The sequence below is a fragment of the Sciurus carolinensis genome, chromosome 8 (assembly GCF_902686445.1).
Source record: "Sciurus carolinensis chromosome 8, mSciCar1.2, whole genome shotgun sequence".
NCBI lineage: Eukaryota > Metazoa > Chordata > Mammalia > Rodentia > Sciuridae > Sciurus > Sciurus carolinensis.
The window spans coordinates 101,516,596-101,535,726 of record NC_062220.1 but is presented as its reverse complement, the minus strand read 5'-3'; the positions used below and the strand labels follow the sequence as shown (position 1 = coordinate 101,535,726).

At 38.9% G+C, this 19,131-nt stretch overlaps 1 protein-coding gene and 1 pseudogene across 4 annotated transcripts in view; one reads left to right on the top strand and one right to left on the bottom strand.

The window, feature by feature from the left end:
* Hecw1 (HECT, C2 and WW domain containing E3 ubiquitin protein ligase 1) overlaps positions 1-19,131 on the bottom strand; it is a 428,371-nt gene that overhangs the window by 55,823 nt on the left and 353,417 nt on the right. For all 4 annotated transcript variants that reach the window (XM_047562304.1, XM_047562303.1, XM_047562306.1 and 1 more), the window contains 4 exons: positions 10,260-10,365; positions 9,284-9,380; positions 4,033-4,116; positions 3,533-3,642 (listed from right to left, as the gene is read on the bottom strand). In XM_047562304.1, coding sequence (XP_047418260.1) covers positions 3,533-3,642; positions 4,033-4,116; positions 9,284-9,380; positions 10,260-10,365 — 397 coding nt within the window. The remainder of the gene's footprint in view (positions 1-3,532; positions 3,643-4,032; positions 4,117-9,283; positions 9,381-10,259; positions 10,366-19,131) is intronic.
* LOC124991615 (prostaglandin E synthase 3-like) lies at positions 640-1,205 on the top strand (annotated as a pseudogene).

Sequence of the window (19,131 nt, the reverse complement as noted above, 5' to 3'; positions counted from 1 at the left end):
TCCCCTCAAATAGGTCACCCTGGCACACTGGAAATGTTTGTCCTGATGTTGACTCTAACAAAGCTCCTGGACCTCTTTTTCCCCAGGCAAAGGGATCTCAGTTATGTGGTATGTCAGAGGGAGCAAGCCTGGGCATTTCATAAGGCAGTCAATGGTGCACTTGTTTGGTGGCAGTGACAACAAGGAGCTACTGTCTTCAAAATAGATTTTAGCAACAGGCAAAACTACTTTGAGAGATAGTTCTGAATGGCACAACTTGGAAAAGCCATTCCGGCTTTGGAGACTTCCTTCCAAATGAGAGAACACACTGCTAAATTTTATTTGCTTTTGCATTTTCCCACTGTCTTCAAAAAACGAATTTGGACCCTGACTCCTGGGGTGGTGCGATAGACAGTTCCTATGGTTTTAAAGTTAGTAAAGCAGAGTCTCGGTCTTCCAGCGGCACCTTTTCCTATGCTTCCCTCTCCTTCCCAGGTGGAGGAGTTGCTCACTCCGAGGGTGCATTTTGGGGATCTAGCCGCTGCCGCCTTCGCCTAAGGGGAGCGACAGGAGGCCAGGATTGGGGAGGAACCGACTCCCCAGCAGTAGCCACCTTGGAGGCCCGCCCACCTCTTCGCCGGTCCCCCTGCCCCGTTCACAATGCAGCCTGCTTCTACAAAGTGGTACCGTCCAAGGGACTATGTCTTCATTGAATTTTGTATTGAAGACAGTAAAGATGTTAATGCCAATTTTGAAAAAATCCGAACTTACTTTCAGATGTCTTGGAGGAAGGGATAATTTTAAACATTTAAATGAAATCGATCTTTTTCACTGTATTGATCCAAATGATTCCAAGCATGAAAGAACAGACAGATCAATTTTATGTTGTTGACAAAAAGAAGAGTCTGGCCAATCATGGCCTAGGTTAACAGAAGAAAGGGCAAAGTTTCATTGGCTTAGTGTGGGCTTTGATAATTGGAAAGACTGGGAAGATGATTCAGATGAAGACATGTCTAATTTTGGTCATTTCTCTGACATGATGAACAACATGGGTGGTGATGAGGATGTAGATTTACCAGAAGTAGATGGTGCAGATGATGATTCACAAGACAGTGATGATGAAAAAATGCCAGATCTGGAGTAAGGAATATTGTCGTCGCCTGGATTTTGAGAAAGACAATTACTTCTCCACAAGATTTCATAGCTGAGAAAATTCCTGAACTGATAGTTCTAAAGGAAGATGCTGTATTTGCCTCCTTTAACCCATTTTTCAATCTTTTTTTTTTTTTTTTTTTTTTTAAGGTTTCACTAAGGGTTGACAATGTACCATTGTATAGGGCAAATTTAAGTCACTTAAGACATTATCCTTATGCATGGACATTTCCCCGACTTCTATGAAGCTGCTGAGGCCCTAGGCAATTGATGCAGTGGTTGTGATAAGTAAAAAACATTTCACCTAAGTCTCTTTTACTTCATACTATAATCACTGACATGATAGGAAGCTCTTAGCTTAGGGAAAGAAAACTTAGGTTTACATGGACTCGAAGTGACTGAAACAAATTGGTTGACATCTTAAACAAATTGGTTACCTTTCCTCTGGTGTTCCCTGCAGGATTTTGTTTAAAGTTTATTTTTCAAAATATTTACTGCATAGTATTGTATGTAAGTGATTGTTAGTGTTCCAGATGTACCTTAGTTAAAACTAGTGAATGCCCTTAACTTAGATGGTTTTTGAAGTCAATACATTTGGTATTGTTTGGCCCTTAAGCTTTTACATCTCTCGGCATGGAGGACAAAGAAAGCTGTACATTGTTGCTTGAGTCTGTACATTTAGACCAGATTCGTATTTGCACTGTCAGCATGGCAAATGAATGAAAAAAATGTTAATACAATATTGGATTTATTTATTTATTTAGATTCAGCTTATATCTGGCTGAAAAACCTCAATTTATATTCACAACAGTGGGGATTTTAAAAAATGTCTACATTCTTTTTAATAAACTGTTGGAAGACTTAAAAAAAAAAGTTACAAAAGGAAATTTGGGGTTACCATAGAAACCTACAACAATGTGATAATGCAAATCAAATTCAAAGGGGGTGTTCCAGTTTGGATATGAGGTGTCCCCCCAAAACTCCTGTGTTAATGTAGGAATGTTCAGAGGTAAAGCTGTAACTTAATCAGTTCATTCTCGTTTGAATGACTGGGTGGTAATTAGAGCAGGTGAGTTATGACTGGAGGAGGTGGGTCACTGAGTTGTGCCCTGGAAGGATTTTCCCTTCTCTGCCTCCCTGCTTTCTTGCTGCCAGGAGCTGAGCAGCTTCCCTCTGCTGTGGCCTTTCCCCACTATGTGCTGCCTCACCTTGGGTCCAGAGCAATGGTGCTAACTGTCTGTGAACTGAAACCCTGATACTGTAAGCCAAAAAAACCTTTTCCATCTCCAAGTTGTTTTTGTCAGGTATTTGGGTCACAGCAATGCAAAAACTGACTAAAACGGGGAAATGTCCAATAGTGGATCTGATCTGGAGGTATGGATTTGACCTCTGCCTATTGTCTTGATGGCTCCAGGTAATGTCTTTTTAAATTTTCCCCCCACTAAACAGTTCAACATTTATTCCCCCATTTGGGATAGAAAACATCTACAAATATTTTTTGTGTTATGAGTAGGTTCATTCTTATACACAAAGAATACACAGGGGGGAACTATTATAAACATGGTGTAAGAAAATCCTTTGGAATCTTTGTAGAGACATAACAATGGTCCCCAGAAAATATGTTACCATAATTGGTATCAAATAGAATTCTAAATCATAAGGGGACTGTTTCAGAAAGGGCCTTCCCTTTGAAATTTTTGGAGACTGCCTTTGGAATGCAACAGCAATTTAGAGGAGGAAAACAAAGTTGTTCTGTAAGTGGCCAGATAGTAAATATTTTAGGCTCTGCAGACCGCAGGACTTCTGTTACTATTACTCATCTCTGCGGCTGTAGTGTGAAAGCTGCCATAGAAAATACATAAATTACAAGCATGGCTGGGTTCCAATAAAACTTTATTTATAGGTACTGAAATTTGAATTTCTTATTGTCCTCATATACTGTCCTCATGTCCTGAAATACTGTGTTTAATTTTTTTTCAACCATTTAAAAATATAAACCACAATCTTGGTTGGGGGCATTATAAAAACAGGTAGCAGTTTGCCAATACCTAATTTAGAGAATGTATTGTTTTTGGTGGTACTGGGGATTGAACCCAGGGGCATTTAATCACTGAGCCACATCCCCAGCCCTTTTCAATATTTTATTTAGAGACAGAGTCTCATTAAATTGCTTGGGGGCTTGCTAAGTTGCTGAGGCTGGCTTTGAACTCAGGATCCTCCTGCCTCAGCCTCCCAAGCTGCTGGGATTATGCACCTGACCCAGAGAGTGCATTTTTTGATCTGGAAATTAAGAAAGCCCAAAAGAGGAAAGACATGCATACAGTTGCCCATCAATTCTTTTCAGCTTGTGGAAACACACAGGAACGCTCATAGTTGATACTGGGCCTGATACCCAAGTTACCTGGAGAGTTCTGAGGTGAGGAACAGGGTGAACAGCGGGGAGAAAAGCTATACCCGGGGTGGAAGGCAGCCTGCAGGGGGACATAGGACATAATCTCTTCTTCAAAGAGGCTGCAAAGTTAAAAAAAAAAGTTAGTTCTTCGTTCCCTGAGAAAATGAATTAATTGGGTAACAATAGTTAAAGTTCTCAAAAAGCAACAAAAGCAATTAGATTTAGATGTAATGTAAAAAAGATAGGCACACTTTACTGGCAAATTCTCTTGTGTTTTTTTTAAAGCCCTAACTAATCTCATAATGAAGTCTCCATCAAGAACTTTTTGTAGTTCTTGGTGCCCCAGTTGTAAACTGGACAGCAATTACAAGTGTGAAAACCCTACTTCGGTCCCAGGCACTAGACGCTTCTAGAACAAAGGGCAGATGTTTCATTCTGGCCCTTTTCTGCTGTGGTGCAGAACTGCTCAGTGCTACTTTTCTAGAATTCTTGCAGATACAGACTCTTACCTCAGCAAAATAACTAGATCTGCATCACAGGACAACTTCTCAAGCCCATGATTACCCTCGGTCCGAATATAATGGATTTTCTCCCTAGAGTAATGAGGACAATAGAATGAGAATTACATACCAACACCTAAGCTAAGTTTTTTTCCCTTTCTTTTTTTGTACCATGCAATGTGGCTGAATAGCCAGGGCCTAATATTCAGTGCATTTTGTGGTACTAGGAGCTCATCTTGCAGGTTCATGGGATGCTCTATAAGGGGTAGCTTTTCCTCAGACTCACACTGGCAGAGTCTGAGGAATACAGCAAAGTCAGGACCCCAGAGAGCAAAGATGGGTGGGAACTGGACCAGGAAGCACCACTGAAGTACTACTCTGGGCTTATGGCAAATTTGAAGCCATGGGAAGATAAGGAATGGGAATTGCTTGGGAAATCTTGTAGATGATGGAAAATTTGTAACACCACACTGGGCACAGAGGGTTCAGGCCTCTAGAACAGATGAGAGTCTCCCTGGTCAGTCAATGTCCAGGAATCAATTCATCTGTTTAGTTATAACTCATCTATTGTGACCTTTTTCACAATCTCCAACTTCAACCTGGCAAATAATTTCAAATAAATGTATGGATAAGTAACACTTATTTTGATCAAATTAACTTTGTAATTTGCTTCCCTGATATTACTCAGATCCAGGCCTAAGACTCATTTCATTGTATGTGTGCTTCAAAAGAGTGGAACATTTTGCTTTTCTTGAAGGGATACAGCAGAAACCTGGGGAAACTTAAGGACTGATTTTTAAAAAAATTATTTAGTCTTATTTCTTTTTGTTTTAATTTTTATTTTGAGGTAATTTGAAGTTCATGTACAATTGTAAGAAATAATCAAAGGCATCTCATATATCCTTCACTCAGTTTTTTCCAATGGTAACACAGAAATGATTTTTACAAAAATCTATTTTCAAAAATACTAGAGATAGAATTTATACCTCTGTCAGATTGTGTCATTGTGAATCCAAATCTTTACCATAACTTGTATATTTTCAGGTGAAAATATAATCAACTTGACACTTTGTGTGGGGATTTTTTAAAAAGGGAAGCGTAACTTGTTGACCTCTACAAAGACACTGTGCTCATGAGTTCCTATTATTGTTGCTTCCACAATATGGCCCAAGCTGCTCCTTCCTCTCTGTCTATGTTTTCCATTGTCCACATGACCATCATATCTTACATATGTTGTCTCTGACATAACTTCCTGCTCTATCTTATGCCTCTTGTCCAGTCTAGCTATTCTCCATAGAGCAGTCCAAGTGGTCATTAAAAATACAATCATATTTCTGTCCTGCTGAAAACTTTGCTTCTCAAATAAAATTGCACTTCAAATCAAAATCCCACCTCCTTCCAGTTACTGCCAAGATCTCCCTGTCCAAAAGTCACCGTGGTCTTTTTACCCTACCCAATCTACCCCTGAGCCCAAAATCCTTTCTTTCATTTCTCACTGACATCAAGCTTTTCCTGCAGTAGGGCCTTTGTGCACTGTGTCCCAACCTTGCATCTCAGGAACAACTCCTTCTCATCATTTAGGTTTCAGCTTAAGAATCACCTATTTGGAAAAGTCTTCCCTGTTCTATGTAGGTTGTAAGTCCTCTTCTTCTGCACCCTTTCACTGAATTTTGATCATAACCTTCATGGCATTTAAAACATTATTTGTAATACTTGGCTTTAAAAAAAAAAAAAAAAACATCCAAATCTTGTCCATCATCTGCCTGTCTGAATAATTTGTAGATTCTATGAGAATATGTCTGGTTTGCTTGTTATTGCTTATATAAACCCTAGCACAATACCAATTCAGGATAGTTGCACAATAAAAGCACTGGTTGCAGGAAAGAATGAATAAATTAGGACTGCTATGCATTTCTCAAACATAAAAGATGTCATCAACCTCTGTGTTTTCTGGTTCCATCTCCCCCCTCCACGTGTAGCTTTTTAAATTCACTTATGTCTGCTGAACACAGTTTTCTGAGAACACATCCTTCACCCCCGCTAACCTAGCAACTGGTTTTGTGGACCTAAGACATAGACTCATGGCTCTCTCAGAAATGGCGGAACAGGGGTCATGATCCCCATTTGAGAACCGGAGGAAGTTTCTTCAATATCCTGGGGAGAGGAGGTTTTCTTTTCAATTTTTGGAACTTTGTGCCTGGCTTCCTGGGTCCTGTGAACTCAACTTCCTGAAGAGCAAGTTCTTGTGACCTTTGGAATCCCATGGCCTCATGGTCTGTTTCTCAAAGTCACTGTGGGCCTGCTGTTTCTGTTGAGATACTAGGGTTCTCAAACTAGGGTCTACAGTTTCTGTAGGTCCATTAATTGCTTGAAATTATATGCACAGATTTACATGGGAAAATGGCTTTCATCAGATTCTCAAAGGATTTTATGAACTTAAAAATGTTATTAGTTTCCATACTAGGTAATTTCCAAAGTTCTTCCAATTCCAACAAGCCCTGATTTTAAGTCCACTCAGCTATGAAGAATCATAATTGTATAACTCCACACTGCTTCAAAACCTTTAAAGGTTCTTGAAATTTGTTAAAATGTGATATTATAGAAAGGCTATTTTTTTTGCCTTCAGTGGTATTTTAATTTTAATTTTTAATAGGCCTCACATTTTTATTGACAAACATTAATATATTTTTGTTACTGTTATGTATGAAATCTTTTCTTCTATTAAATATTCCAAAAGTTTGTTTGAATATATGTAAACTACTGATTTTTGTATGTTGAATTTGTACTTGGTAATCTAATGGAGTTATTTTACTGTTTGCAGTAGCTGCTAATAAAATATCTTGAATCTTCAAAAAAAAAAAGTGACATTATACAGGAATGTTAATAACAGTTCCCTTTCCTTTGGAAATATATTCCACTCTTTTACACGGGGGACTAATATATTTAAAAACTTTCCTGAAGATTAAAATGGTACTCTAATGCCTTTGGTGAATTCAAATTCCTCTGAAAAGTACCTTGTAAACTCATTGTTTGGTGGTAGAATCAGTAATAACAACAACAAAATGTTCAAGAGCATCACAGCAAAGTATTAGAACCTCTTCAGGTAGTACAAACCCCTTGGAATCCCTTGAGGATTCCCTTAAATTGTTATGAGTCAAAGAACGGTCCCTGAAAAAAAGGCCCAAATGACCAAGTAAAGCAGGTTATTATTAAGAGTTGAACAGGGACTGGGGACATAGCTCAGTGGTTGCTCCCTACCTGAGTGTGTGTGAGGACCTAGGTTTGATTCCCAGCACAGACAAACAGAAAAAAAAAAGAGTAGTGTTTCCTATCTTCAAGTAGAAAATCAGGTTCTGAGGGGACAGAACAGATAAAAAGATAAGGAAGACGAAGCCCTGCTCCAAAGGACTGACAGTATGTAGGGAGACAAATAAAAGACAGAATCCAAGAGATCTAAAAATATCTGAGAGGTGCAAAAAGGATGCTATTAAAACTAGACAAGAAAAATATTAAAGTCTGCCAGGATCACTGAAATTTTGCATTTGATCTGAGTCTTTGAAAGGGGATGAGATGGCCAGGCATGGTTTTGTACACCTGTAACCCCAGAAGCTCAGGAAGCTGAGGCAGGAGGGTTGTAAGTTCAAAGCCAGCCTCAGCAACTTAGCAAGACCCTAAGCAACTTGTGAGACCCTGTCTCAAAATAAAAAATAAAAAGGACTGGGGATGTGACTCAGTGGTTAAGTGCCCCTGAGTCCAATCCCTGGTACCAAAAAAAAAAAAAAAAAAAAAGGGTAGGGGGATGTATGATGAGATGCCCTTAATGGAACAGTTATTCCAGGAAAGACAAAGGCAGTGGCCTGTTTGGTGCAGGTGGAGACCCTTGGAAGATAAAACAGTGTGAATGGAGAGTAAGGTGAGGGCCAGACTTTGAGAACTATGGACACTGTGCTTAGAAATTGTGACTTCATTTCATCCACAGGGGGAGCTCTCTAAGCTGTTTTGGAGGGCAGAAGGAACATGATTTGATCTGTGCTATCAGAAGGTAACTCTGGTTGTCTTGGGGTGATAGGGGACATCTTATAAGAAACCCTTGTGTAGTCTAGGGGAGAAATGATGAGGACCCAAACTTGGGTCCTAGCAGGGAGAAGAGAAAAGGACTGGAAGAGAGAATGCATGGAGGTTAATATTCACATGTGGAGGTGGAAGGAGGGGGAGGAGTTGAGGTGAGGGGCAGCAGAGAGGATTGGGGTTCTGATTTATAGAGCAAACTGCAGGGAAAAGAGGTGTTAATGAGGGGGCAGTGGAGGGGAAAGAATAGTCAGCAAGCCATCTGGAGGAGTTGGCAAGAATTTGAATGGTTATTCCGAGGTGTTAGTGATTCACTGAGGAACTCAAAGTAGAATATTATAGGTACCAGCCAGATTCAAAAGGCCACCAAATGGGAAGGGAAGAATTAGAGGCAGTCATGAACTGAGTTCCCACGTCCCTTGTCTAATTCTTTTCGCATATCCTCACTGAGGCATCTGCACAGGGCCCACGTTGTGACTTCATGGCAGTGATGAGACTGGGAGCAGAGGATTGAATAACATGCCTCTATTAGGGACCCTGAGTTGGAGTAAGGATTCAAACTCCAAATGACCATATCCTTAACCCCCATGCATCTCTGGTTTTTGAAATGTTAAACAGTGAACTGAAGAAGAGAGATTTTGAATTTTTTGGTGAGAAAGCAGGATTATGTTCAGGGAATATTTTCTCTTTTTATCACTCGAGGTGGCTATTCTTTCCAAATGAAGTAATTCAGTTTCAGAGACACCTGCTCAGAAATGTCTGTAATGGATGCTAGGATTGAAGGTGTTAGGACACATATGTTTGTTTGTTTGTTTTTATATATAGTGACTCAAAATTTTGTTCACTACTAAACAAATTATTTTAAAACTAAAAATAATTCATATGGTGCTTCACATAAGTAGTCTTTAATGAAAACTATTTGGTTCCCTTTCTGTGTTTGTCTCCAAGTCAATGGAAATCACTTTGGCATCATCTAAATAGGTAACTTGACAATATGACTATCTGCTTCTGCTACTTCCCAGAACACTAGACCTTTCATTTTGAGAATTCAGGTTATAATTTAAATGCAAGAATAAAATGCATCACAAGCTTCTGCTCTCTTCCTCTCTCTCCATGGAGGTGTTTTCCCATCTTAAAAAAAAAAAAAAAGTCTAGAAAGACCTGGAGTTCTAGGGATAGGGATGAGCCCTACCTGAGTGAGTGATTTCTTGCCAAGCTTGGCTGACGCTCTTGTAGCATTTCAAAAATGTTTGGCTGGCGAAGAAATGCCACAATCTTGTCATTATATGCTGAAACAGACAAAAAAGCAAAGTTGTGGTTGAGTCTGAAGCCCAGGGATAATTTCTCTGATGACAGGAAAATGCATGCTTGATACCAGGATTAAGGTAGGAATTTGAAGCACTCATAAAAAAAAAGTAAGCTCTTGCATTTAAAAAATATGACATAATAGCATTATTATTATTTTTAAAAGATCAAACTAAAAGTGAACCAGATCTAAGTAAGCATTCATAATATGTCAGGTGCTTTCTGGGTGTTAACTCATCTCTGCTTAAACAGGTGAAGAGAATAAAACTGCTCTCCCATGAGAGGAGTTCTCTCTTCCTTCTAACTTTTCTTGGTCCTTTTGCCACAGTTATTATGGCAAAAGTTTCTTTAGGAGTTCAAAGAAATGCTTTTCTGAGTACATGATACTTAAGCCCCTGGTCACGTGTTGATTTCCCAGTAGTGATGATGGAAATACTCAGTATCTAGACTCTCATCTCATCTCCCTTGATACAAGTGGCACATGTTTTGGAAAGAGGTAGTGAGGTTGCTAATGAAGACTGCAAACTTTCCCCCTTACATACATGGAAAGAGAGCTATAAATTAAAAGCTGCATCTAGCAACAATAAACTCTACCACCTCAATTAAACTATGTTTTTCTGTACAGAGTTGACAAATAATTGAATGGAATAAAGAAAAGGGGAGTGAGGGTCTGGAAGAGAGTAGAGAGAGGCAGGGGATGAGAGGACAAGTGAAAAGGGGCAAGGGGGATGGGAGTGAAAGTTGAGTGAGTGTCATAAAAGAGCAGAAAGAAAAGATAGAATCTTGGATAGTGAAAGATTCATAATGACAAAAACAAGGCTAAGTATTGGATAGCCAGGGGTTCAAAGAAGCGTTATACATACCCAGTGGCAATGACTCATGTTGGTGTTGGCTTCGAATAGCAGCAACTAGACTGTGTCCTGGCCTGGCCAGTAAGGAGGCGCCTCTGTTTCTGGAGACTTCTGAGGCCTAGTTTTAAAATAAAAGCACAAGATTGAATATCTGTCATCATTTTCAGATGGTCTTTTGAAATCAATTTTTCAACATGAGGGGTAAAAGATACTGACACCACCTAAGTTAAAAAAATAATAAGGTTCCAATCTTCCAAGTGATGGAAAAATAAGCAAGTTTCTAAAAATGACTAAGTAGAGTAGTTAATACACTGTATTATGTTTTTAAGAAAGTGGTTGTGTCAAGTGTCATGGATATTAATCGAACTAATGTACTGAATAGACTAAGAAACATTCTCATCAAAAATAAGCTAAAGAGATAAATTCTAGATAAATATTATCAGTAATATATGTTTACAACCCTTCTTTCTCAAGGTGAGCACTGGATTTTAATATAGGATGTGGAAAGGACTTGCTCTTTAAACAGTGTTGACTATACTCAAAGCACCTTCTTTCTTGAGTGCCTACTATGCATTTAGTGTACTGGCTTCTCTTGGTATAGTATCTTGTATCCTCACAAATTCTGATCTATTCTCTTCAGAGCAGACACCACCAAACGAAACCCCTGAGGCCTGATTAGTCCTAAGTCCTACTTGCTGAAACTCCCTTCATAGAACTCTGCTGCAGCCCCACCCCGGCCACAACAGTACTCCCCATTCCATCCTACTTTATATAGGTGAGAAGGGAAGCTGAGAGTTATTTTAACCAGCTTCAGTCTTAGGTCACTATTTGGCACCTTGGTGAGCAACCCTGAAAGAGGAAGGAGTTAACAACTCCCAGTCCTTGTTCTTTCTCTCTTTCTCAGTACCTTAGACCAAAAAGAAATGAAAAGAAGGACAGTTGGGCATAGGCAGTGACCATCCATTCTTGTCAACTCTTTTGACCACCTCAGTGTTAACAATTTCTTCATTTTTCATTAGGAATCTATTTTTCCATTGTGTGTTTGTGGGTATGTGTTCTTGCTATGCTAATTGGTTCATGGATATATATATATATAGGTCTACATATTTGTTTCTTTTTTTTCTTCTCATTTTTAGTATTTTAAAAATGTGGTTATTTTTCCTTGCCTTGTCTTTTGAGGGTAAAGGTTTTTGGTTTGTTTAGTGTTTGTTTCTCTCTCTCTCTCTCTCTCTTTTTTTTTTTTTTTTGCGGTGCTGGGGATTGAACCCAGGGTCTTGCGCTTGCAAGGCAAGCACTCTACCGACTGAGCTATCTCCCCAGCCCCATCTCTTTCTTTTCTTTTCCCCCTAACGAGCAAATTTCCTTTTTTTCCTCTTTCTCTCTCCCTTTAATTGTTTTTTCTATATTTGCTCCGCTTTCCTCAAAATATCACTTGCTATATCTATTATGGTTTAGATATGAGGTGTTTCCCAAAAGCTCATGTGTGAGACAATGCAAGAAAGTTTAGAGGTGAAATGATTGGTTTATGAGAGCCTTAACTTAATCAATGCATTAATCCCCTAATAGGGATTAACTGGGGGCGGGTAAATGCAGGCAGGTAGGGTGTGTCTGGAGGAAGAGGGTCATTAGGGGTATGTATTTTGCTCTTGTTGATCAGTCTCTGCTTCTGGGTGCAATGTCCCCATCTGCTTTTCATTGCTACACTTTTCTTCCATAATGTTCTGCTTCATCTTGGGCTCCCAAGAATGAATTCAGTCACTTATGAACTAAGACCTCTAAAACCATGAGCTCCAAAAGCAATGTTTCCTCCTCTAATTGTTCTTGTCAGGTCTTTTTGTCACAGCAATGAAAAGCTGACTAAAACATAAATTGATACCAAGAAGTGGGGTTGTGGCTATAACTAACATGACCTTGTGGTTGGAAACTTTTGGAGTTTTTTGGAGTTTGTGGGAGGGATTTTGGAAAGTTTAACAATGCAAACTAGAAAAGCTTTAGAATATTGTAGGTGGACCTTGATGGCAGTTTCAGTTGGAGTTGAGAAGACTAGAATTTTGATAGGACTGTGGACAGTAAAAACTGGACTCATGAGGTTTCAGAGGAAAAGGAGGACTCTATAGGAAATTGGACTGGAGGTCATCTATGTCATGTTCAGGCTAAGAAGTTGTCTGCATTTTCTCCATGTCCTGAGACTTTCTGTGAGGCTGAATTAAGTTTTTCGTTTTCCTTATTTTTTAATTGATTATAGTTGTATATAATGATGGGATTTAGTGTTACATATTTGTACATGCACACAATATCACAATATAATTTGACCAATATCACTCCCCCGCATGTCCCCCCTCCCTTTCCACCTCCCACCCCTTGGTCCCTTTTCTCTACTGATCTCCCTTTGAGTTTTAGGAGATCCCCCCGCCCCCATCTTTGTTTTCCTTTTTCCTCTCTAGCTTCCACATGTAAGGGAAAACATGCAACCCTTGACCTTCTGAGTTTGACTTATTTCGCTTAACATGATGGTCTCTAATTCCATCCATTTTCCTTAAAATAACATAATTTCATTTTTATAATGGCTGAATAAAACTCCATTGTGTATATACACTGCTTTCTTTATCCATTCATCCATTGGTAGTTTGGCTATTGTGAATTGTGCTGCTATAAACCTGGGTATCATTCATTATAGTTGGATGTCTTTCATTCTTCAGGGTAAGTACTGAGAAGTGGTATAGCTGGGTCATATGGTGGTTCCATGCCTAGTCTTTCGAGGAGCTTGTAAGGCTGAATTTAAAGGTGATTGAACTTCTTAATCTGGCAGAAGAAATTTCTAGGCAGCATAGTGTTCAGGCAGTGTCATGAATATTGCTGGCAGTTTTTAGTTAAGTTTAGTGTGATAATCAGGAGCAGAAAGCAAAGCAGAAAGATTTGCAAAGTTTGCTGTTTGACCAGAAAACTGAGCAAAACTGAGGTTAAGAAAGGTGTGGTTGTTAAAGATATTACAGCCACTAAAGGAACTAACTACTTTACCCAGAAACAATAGGAAAGATGTCTTGAGGGCATCTCAGGAATTGGTAAGACCACACCCATCTCAGCCTCAAGGGTGTAAAAGTAAAAATTCTTTTGAGAAGAGACCAGGGGGGCACCCTGCTTGCACAGAGGGTCATATGAAGTTGTTTTACTATACTCAGTCACACAAGCACTCAGAGACTACTGCAACCATTGTCCCTAGAGACTTGGCTACTGCTCAAGATGGTGGAAGACCTTGGTGACAACCATGTGCTGGATAAGGGGTCATGCTTGGGGCTTCCACCAAGATTTCAAGGGAAGGCCTGGGTGGCTGGCAAAGTGCAGCAGGTTCAGAGTCCCTGTGGGCAGTCTCTGAAAGGATGATATATGGAGATGTGAGGAGGAAGCTGAAGCTGCAGTGGAGACCCCCAGGATTAAGAAATGCCAGTGCTGTGGATCGTCTAATGAGAAAAGTTGCAGGAACTGATCACAGAGAAGCCAAGAAAGAGGTTACGTGGCCACCAACAAAAACCAATGCCACAGGGGTGGAGGTACTCAAGTCCTTTGGAGAGAACATCACAATCTATAGAATATCTCATCCAGCAATAGCTGAATGTACTTTCTTCTCAGTGACTCATGGAACATTCTCCAAAATAGACCATATTTTAAACCAACTCTTAAAGAACACAAAAAATTGATATATTTTTTATATCTTTATAGCATTTTATAACAACGGAATGAAATTAGAAATCAAAATGACAAACCCTACAAAGCTATGTAAACACGTGGAGATTATGATGAATAAATGATAGAAGAAATCAAGGAAGAAATTTAAAAAATTCTTAGACTCAAATGAGAATAGTGATACAACATACCAGAACCTCTGTGACACTGTGAAGGAAGTTTTAAGAGGAATGTTTATAGTTATGAGTACCTACATAACAAAATCAGAAAGTTCCCAGTAACTTAATGATGCATCTCAAAGCCCTTGAAAAGGAACAGACCAATTACAAAGCCAGCAGAAAGAAGAAAATACTTAAGGTCAGAGCTGAAATCAGTGAACTTGAGAATAAAAACAATATGGAGGAGCAATGAAACTAAGAATTGGTTCTTTGAAAAGATAAACAAAATGATAAGCCTTTAGTCAAACTAACAAAAAGAAAGAGAAAGAAAACCCAAATTTATAAAATTAGAGGGGGAAAAGTCAAAATCATCACAGACATCTCAGAAATCCAGCAGGTCATTAGGGACTATTTTGAAAACTTATACTCCAACAAATTGGAAAACCTAGAAGAAACAGATACATTTCTAGACAAATAGAATCTGCCAAATCTGAATCAACAGGGCATAGAGATCTTAAACAAGCCAATAACTTGTAATGAGATAGAAGCAGTAAAAAAAAGACTTCCAACAAAGAAAATTCCAGAATAAGATGGATTCTGAGCTGAATGCTAACAGAGCATTATAGAAGGGATAATGTCAATACTCCTAAAATTATTACATGAAATAGAAAGGGATGGGACACTTCCAAATTCATTCTATGAAACCAGTATCACACTCATACCAAAACCAGATAAGGACACATCAAGGAAAGAAAACTATAAACCAATATCTCTGGTGAACATAGATACAAAAATACTTAATAAAATATTAGCAAGTCATGTTTAACAACATATTAAGAAGACTATACCCCACTACCAAGTTGGTTTTATCCCAGAGATGCAAGGATGGCTTAACATACACAAATAATAAATATAATTAAGAACAAAAATCTCACAGTCATCTCAATAGATGCAGAGAAGGTGTTTGAAAACACCGAAGATACTCGGAGTAGAAGGAGCCTACCTCAACATGATAAAGGCTATATATGAAAAGCCCAAAGTCAATCTCATGGTAAATGGGGAAAAACTGAAAGCATTTCCTTTAAATTCCAGGACAAGACAAGGATGTCTACTCTCATCACTCCTATTTAATCTAGTGCTAGAAATTATAGCCAGAGCAATTAGACAAGAGAAGGAAATAGAAGGGATAAAATTAGGAAAGGAAGAAGTCAAATTATCAATGCTGATAAGATCTTTTACTTAGAAGTTCCAAAAAAGCTTCACCAAAAGACTGCTAGAGCTAATAAACCAATTCAGTTAAATAGCAGGTTATAAAATTAATACAAAAATTAATAGTTTTCCCATATACCAACAATGAATCTGCTGAGAAAGAAATCAGGAAGACAATTCCATTCACAATAGCCTCAACAAACAAACAAACAGATAGATCTAGGAATAAATTTAGCCAAGGAGGTAAAAGACCTCTATCATGAAAACTAGAGAACACTGAAGAAGATACAAGTAGATGGAAAGACCTCCCATGTCCATGGATAGACTGAATTAGTATTGTTAAAATGGTGATGCTACCAAAAGTAATATACCGATTCAATACAATCCCCATCAAAATACCAATGACATTCTTCACAGAACTAGAAAAAAAGGTCCTAAAATTCATTTGGAAGAATAAAAGACCCAGAATAGCCAACAAAATTCTAAGCCAAAAAAGCAATGGTGGAGGCATCACAATTCCTGATTTCAGATTTTACTATAGAATTACAGTAACAAAACCCACATGGTACTGGCATAAAACAGATAATCCAAAGGTACAGAATGGAAAACAAAGACAACCCACACATCTATAGTCATCTGACCCTTCACAAAGGTACCAAAATCCTAAATTGGAGAAAAAATAGCCATTTTAACAAATGGTGCTGGGAAAGCTGATTATCCACATGTAGAAGAATGAAATTAGACCCTAATCTCTCACCTTGCACAAAAATCAACTCAAAGTGGATCAAAGACCTAGGAATTAGACCAGAAACTATGCAACTCCTAGAAGAAAATGTAGGGTCAACACTCCAGCTTATAGGCACAGGTAACAACTTTCTCAACAGGATCCCTAAAGCTCAGAAAATAATGCCAAGTGTTAATAAATGAGATAGCCTCAAATTAAAAAGCTTCTGCACAGCAAGGAAAACAATTAGGAATGTGAAGAGAGAAATCATAGAATGGGTGAAAAAAATCTTTGCTCTCTACTCTTCTGACAAAGGATTAATATCTAGAATATATAAAGAGATAAAAAACTTTATATCAAAAAGTAAATAAGCCAATCAAAGAATGGGCAAATGAATTAAACAGACACTTCTCAAAAGAAGAAATATAAATGGCCAACAAGTAGATGAAAAATATTCAAAATCATTAGTGATTAGGGATATACCAATCAAAACTACACTGAAAAAAATAAACTACACTGAGATTTTATCTCACACTAGTCAAAATGGCAGTCATCAAGCATACAAATCATAAAAAATGCTGGAAAGGATGTGGAGAGAAAGGAACACTTTTTATTATTGGTGGGATTGTAAATTCGTACAACCACTATGGAAATCAGTATGGAGGTTTCTCAAAAGACTAGGCATAGAACCACCATATGGCTCAGCTATACCTCTCCTCAGTATTCATCCTGAAGAATTAATTATACATACATACCCATGTTTATAGCAGTACAATTTACAATAGCCAAATTATGGAACCAGCCTAGGTATACGTCAATAAAGGAGGGTAAAGAAAATGTGGTATATATAAACAAGTGGATTTTTATTCAGTCTTAAAAACAAAATTATATCATTTGCAGGAAAATGAATGGAACTAGAGATCATTAAGTTAAGCAAAATAAGACAAACTCAGAAGGTCAAGGGTTGTATTTTTTTTTCCTCTCATGTGTGTAAGCTAGAAAGAAAAAAGTAAAAGAAGTTGGGGGTGGGGTGGGGGGGAATCTCATGGAGACAGAGGGAGATCAGTAGAAGAAAGGAACCAGCGGGTGGGAAATGTGGAGGGAGGGGGTGAGTGCTGGGGAGTGATAGTGGACAAATTATATTGGCCAATATATTGTGTGCATGTACAAATATGAAACAGCAATCCCATCATTATGTACAAATATAATGCACCAATTAAAAATGTGGAAAGGAAAACAAAATCACTCACGGTTAATTTAGGAGAGATGATGAGATCCTAGTCTACCAAGGTCAGGTCAATTCCAAATGGTCACTCAGGACTGACCAATTTTAATGCAGGACAAATTACTTAGCAATTCCAAATTAAAGACATGGTAATTGCTATTTTTTTTTTTTTTTTTTTTTTTAGGTTCTACTTCCACAATCCACACTGACAAAAAGGAAACATCCTTTGTTAGCAGATCTGAACTATCAGCCTTTTCTTCTCTTCTTAAAGTAGTAGGAATGCAGATTTATCCTTTTCTCTGATTGCCTTGTGGCTTGAGGAACAAGGAAATAGATTCCAGCCACTTTGGTGAACTTCTCACCTTCATGCCATTAGCACTCAGCTCGGTTCAGCTAGTGTAGCTAGAAACCAAGATCTGGAAGCTGATACTTCTGAAGCAGCACTTTATAGTTTCGATTAAATGGTTACAACACAAAGTGGTAAAAGAAAATTTTGCTGATTAATAAAGTATCCTTTTTTTTCTGTAAATGTTTCCTGGAACTGAAATGATATGTTTCTTTTGCTTGGAGGGAATTATAACAGTTCATCTTAATGTGTTTAAAATATTTCTGATGTTGTAAAGACAGAATTTTCAAAGACCACTGAACTGCAGATGATCTAAGTAATGATCTATAGAGACAAATTGGGGAAACAGATAAATCTATCAAGCCTTGAGAACTCAGAATCTCCCTGCTGTTCCACTCCAAGTGAAGATGCATAATTGTCAGTGAGTCACCCTAGAAAGAATTGGGATTGTGTGTATGTGTGTGCCTGTGTGTATGTCTGTGTTTTTGGGAACTGAAACTAAGGCTTTGTGCATTCCAGGCAAACACTCCATCACTGAGCCACATCCCCAGCCCATGAAATGGGTTTTGAAACAGGAAGGGCTCCTTCTATTCCTGGCTTTCACAGGAGATTTGTGTGTTGTTGGGTTTCATTATGTTGGTGCTGAGGATTTAACCCAGGGGTGTTCTATCACTGAGCTATGCCCCAGATCATTTCAATTTTTATTTTGAGACATGGTCGCACTAAGTTGCTTAGGCTGACCTCAAACTCAAACTCGGCAATCCTCCTGCCTCAGCCTCCCGATTTGCTCAGATTTTATGAGAAAAATGGCACCTACTTCTGAGGTTACCTGTTAACTGGAAAAACTAAACCAGATTGGAAAATTCAGAATCCAGATAAAATCCAGCTACCCTAAAGGCAGATGGCTAACTGGCAAATATGCATCAAGTCAACTATGAGAGAGCTAGAGGAAACAACACAGGGGTCAGATAGAACTTGTGGGCTCCCTGAGCCATAGAATCATCTGCCAAGGGTTGGTATTGGATAACTCAGACTAGAGTCAGAAGATGAGATGATTAGACAGAAACATTCTTCTCCAACCAGAGGCCGAGGAACTGACAGGGTGGAAGACAGTTTCAGGCAGGGATGGAGGAAATTCTGAGGTTCTAAGATTGAGGTAGAAATTAGAATTAGGATCCTTACAGTCCTGAAGTGCTAATAAACGATCCATCCTGAATGACTGATTTGGATCTCACTGTAAACTTGATGCCAATATTGCTTTTTTTTTTTTTTTTTAAACTCCTGCAGACAGAACCAGCTCCAAGTCTTGGAGCCAGCACGGCGAGCTCCGGCCTGCAGGCAGCTTCAGGGACCAGGACAGGGCAGCTAGGGGCTTCCCCAAGCAGCCCGGCTCCCTCCAGCGGGAGGCACCTTTCAAGGACAGCTTCTCAGAGCAGACCGCCCAGTGAGAGCCTTTCTACACAGAGACAGCCACAGGTCCCCGAGCCAACAGAGAACTCTGACCCGCAGGCAGCCTCTGGGACCAGGGAAGGGCAGCCAGA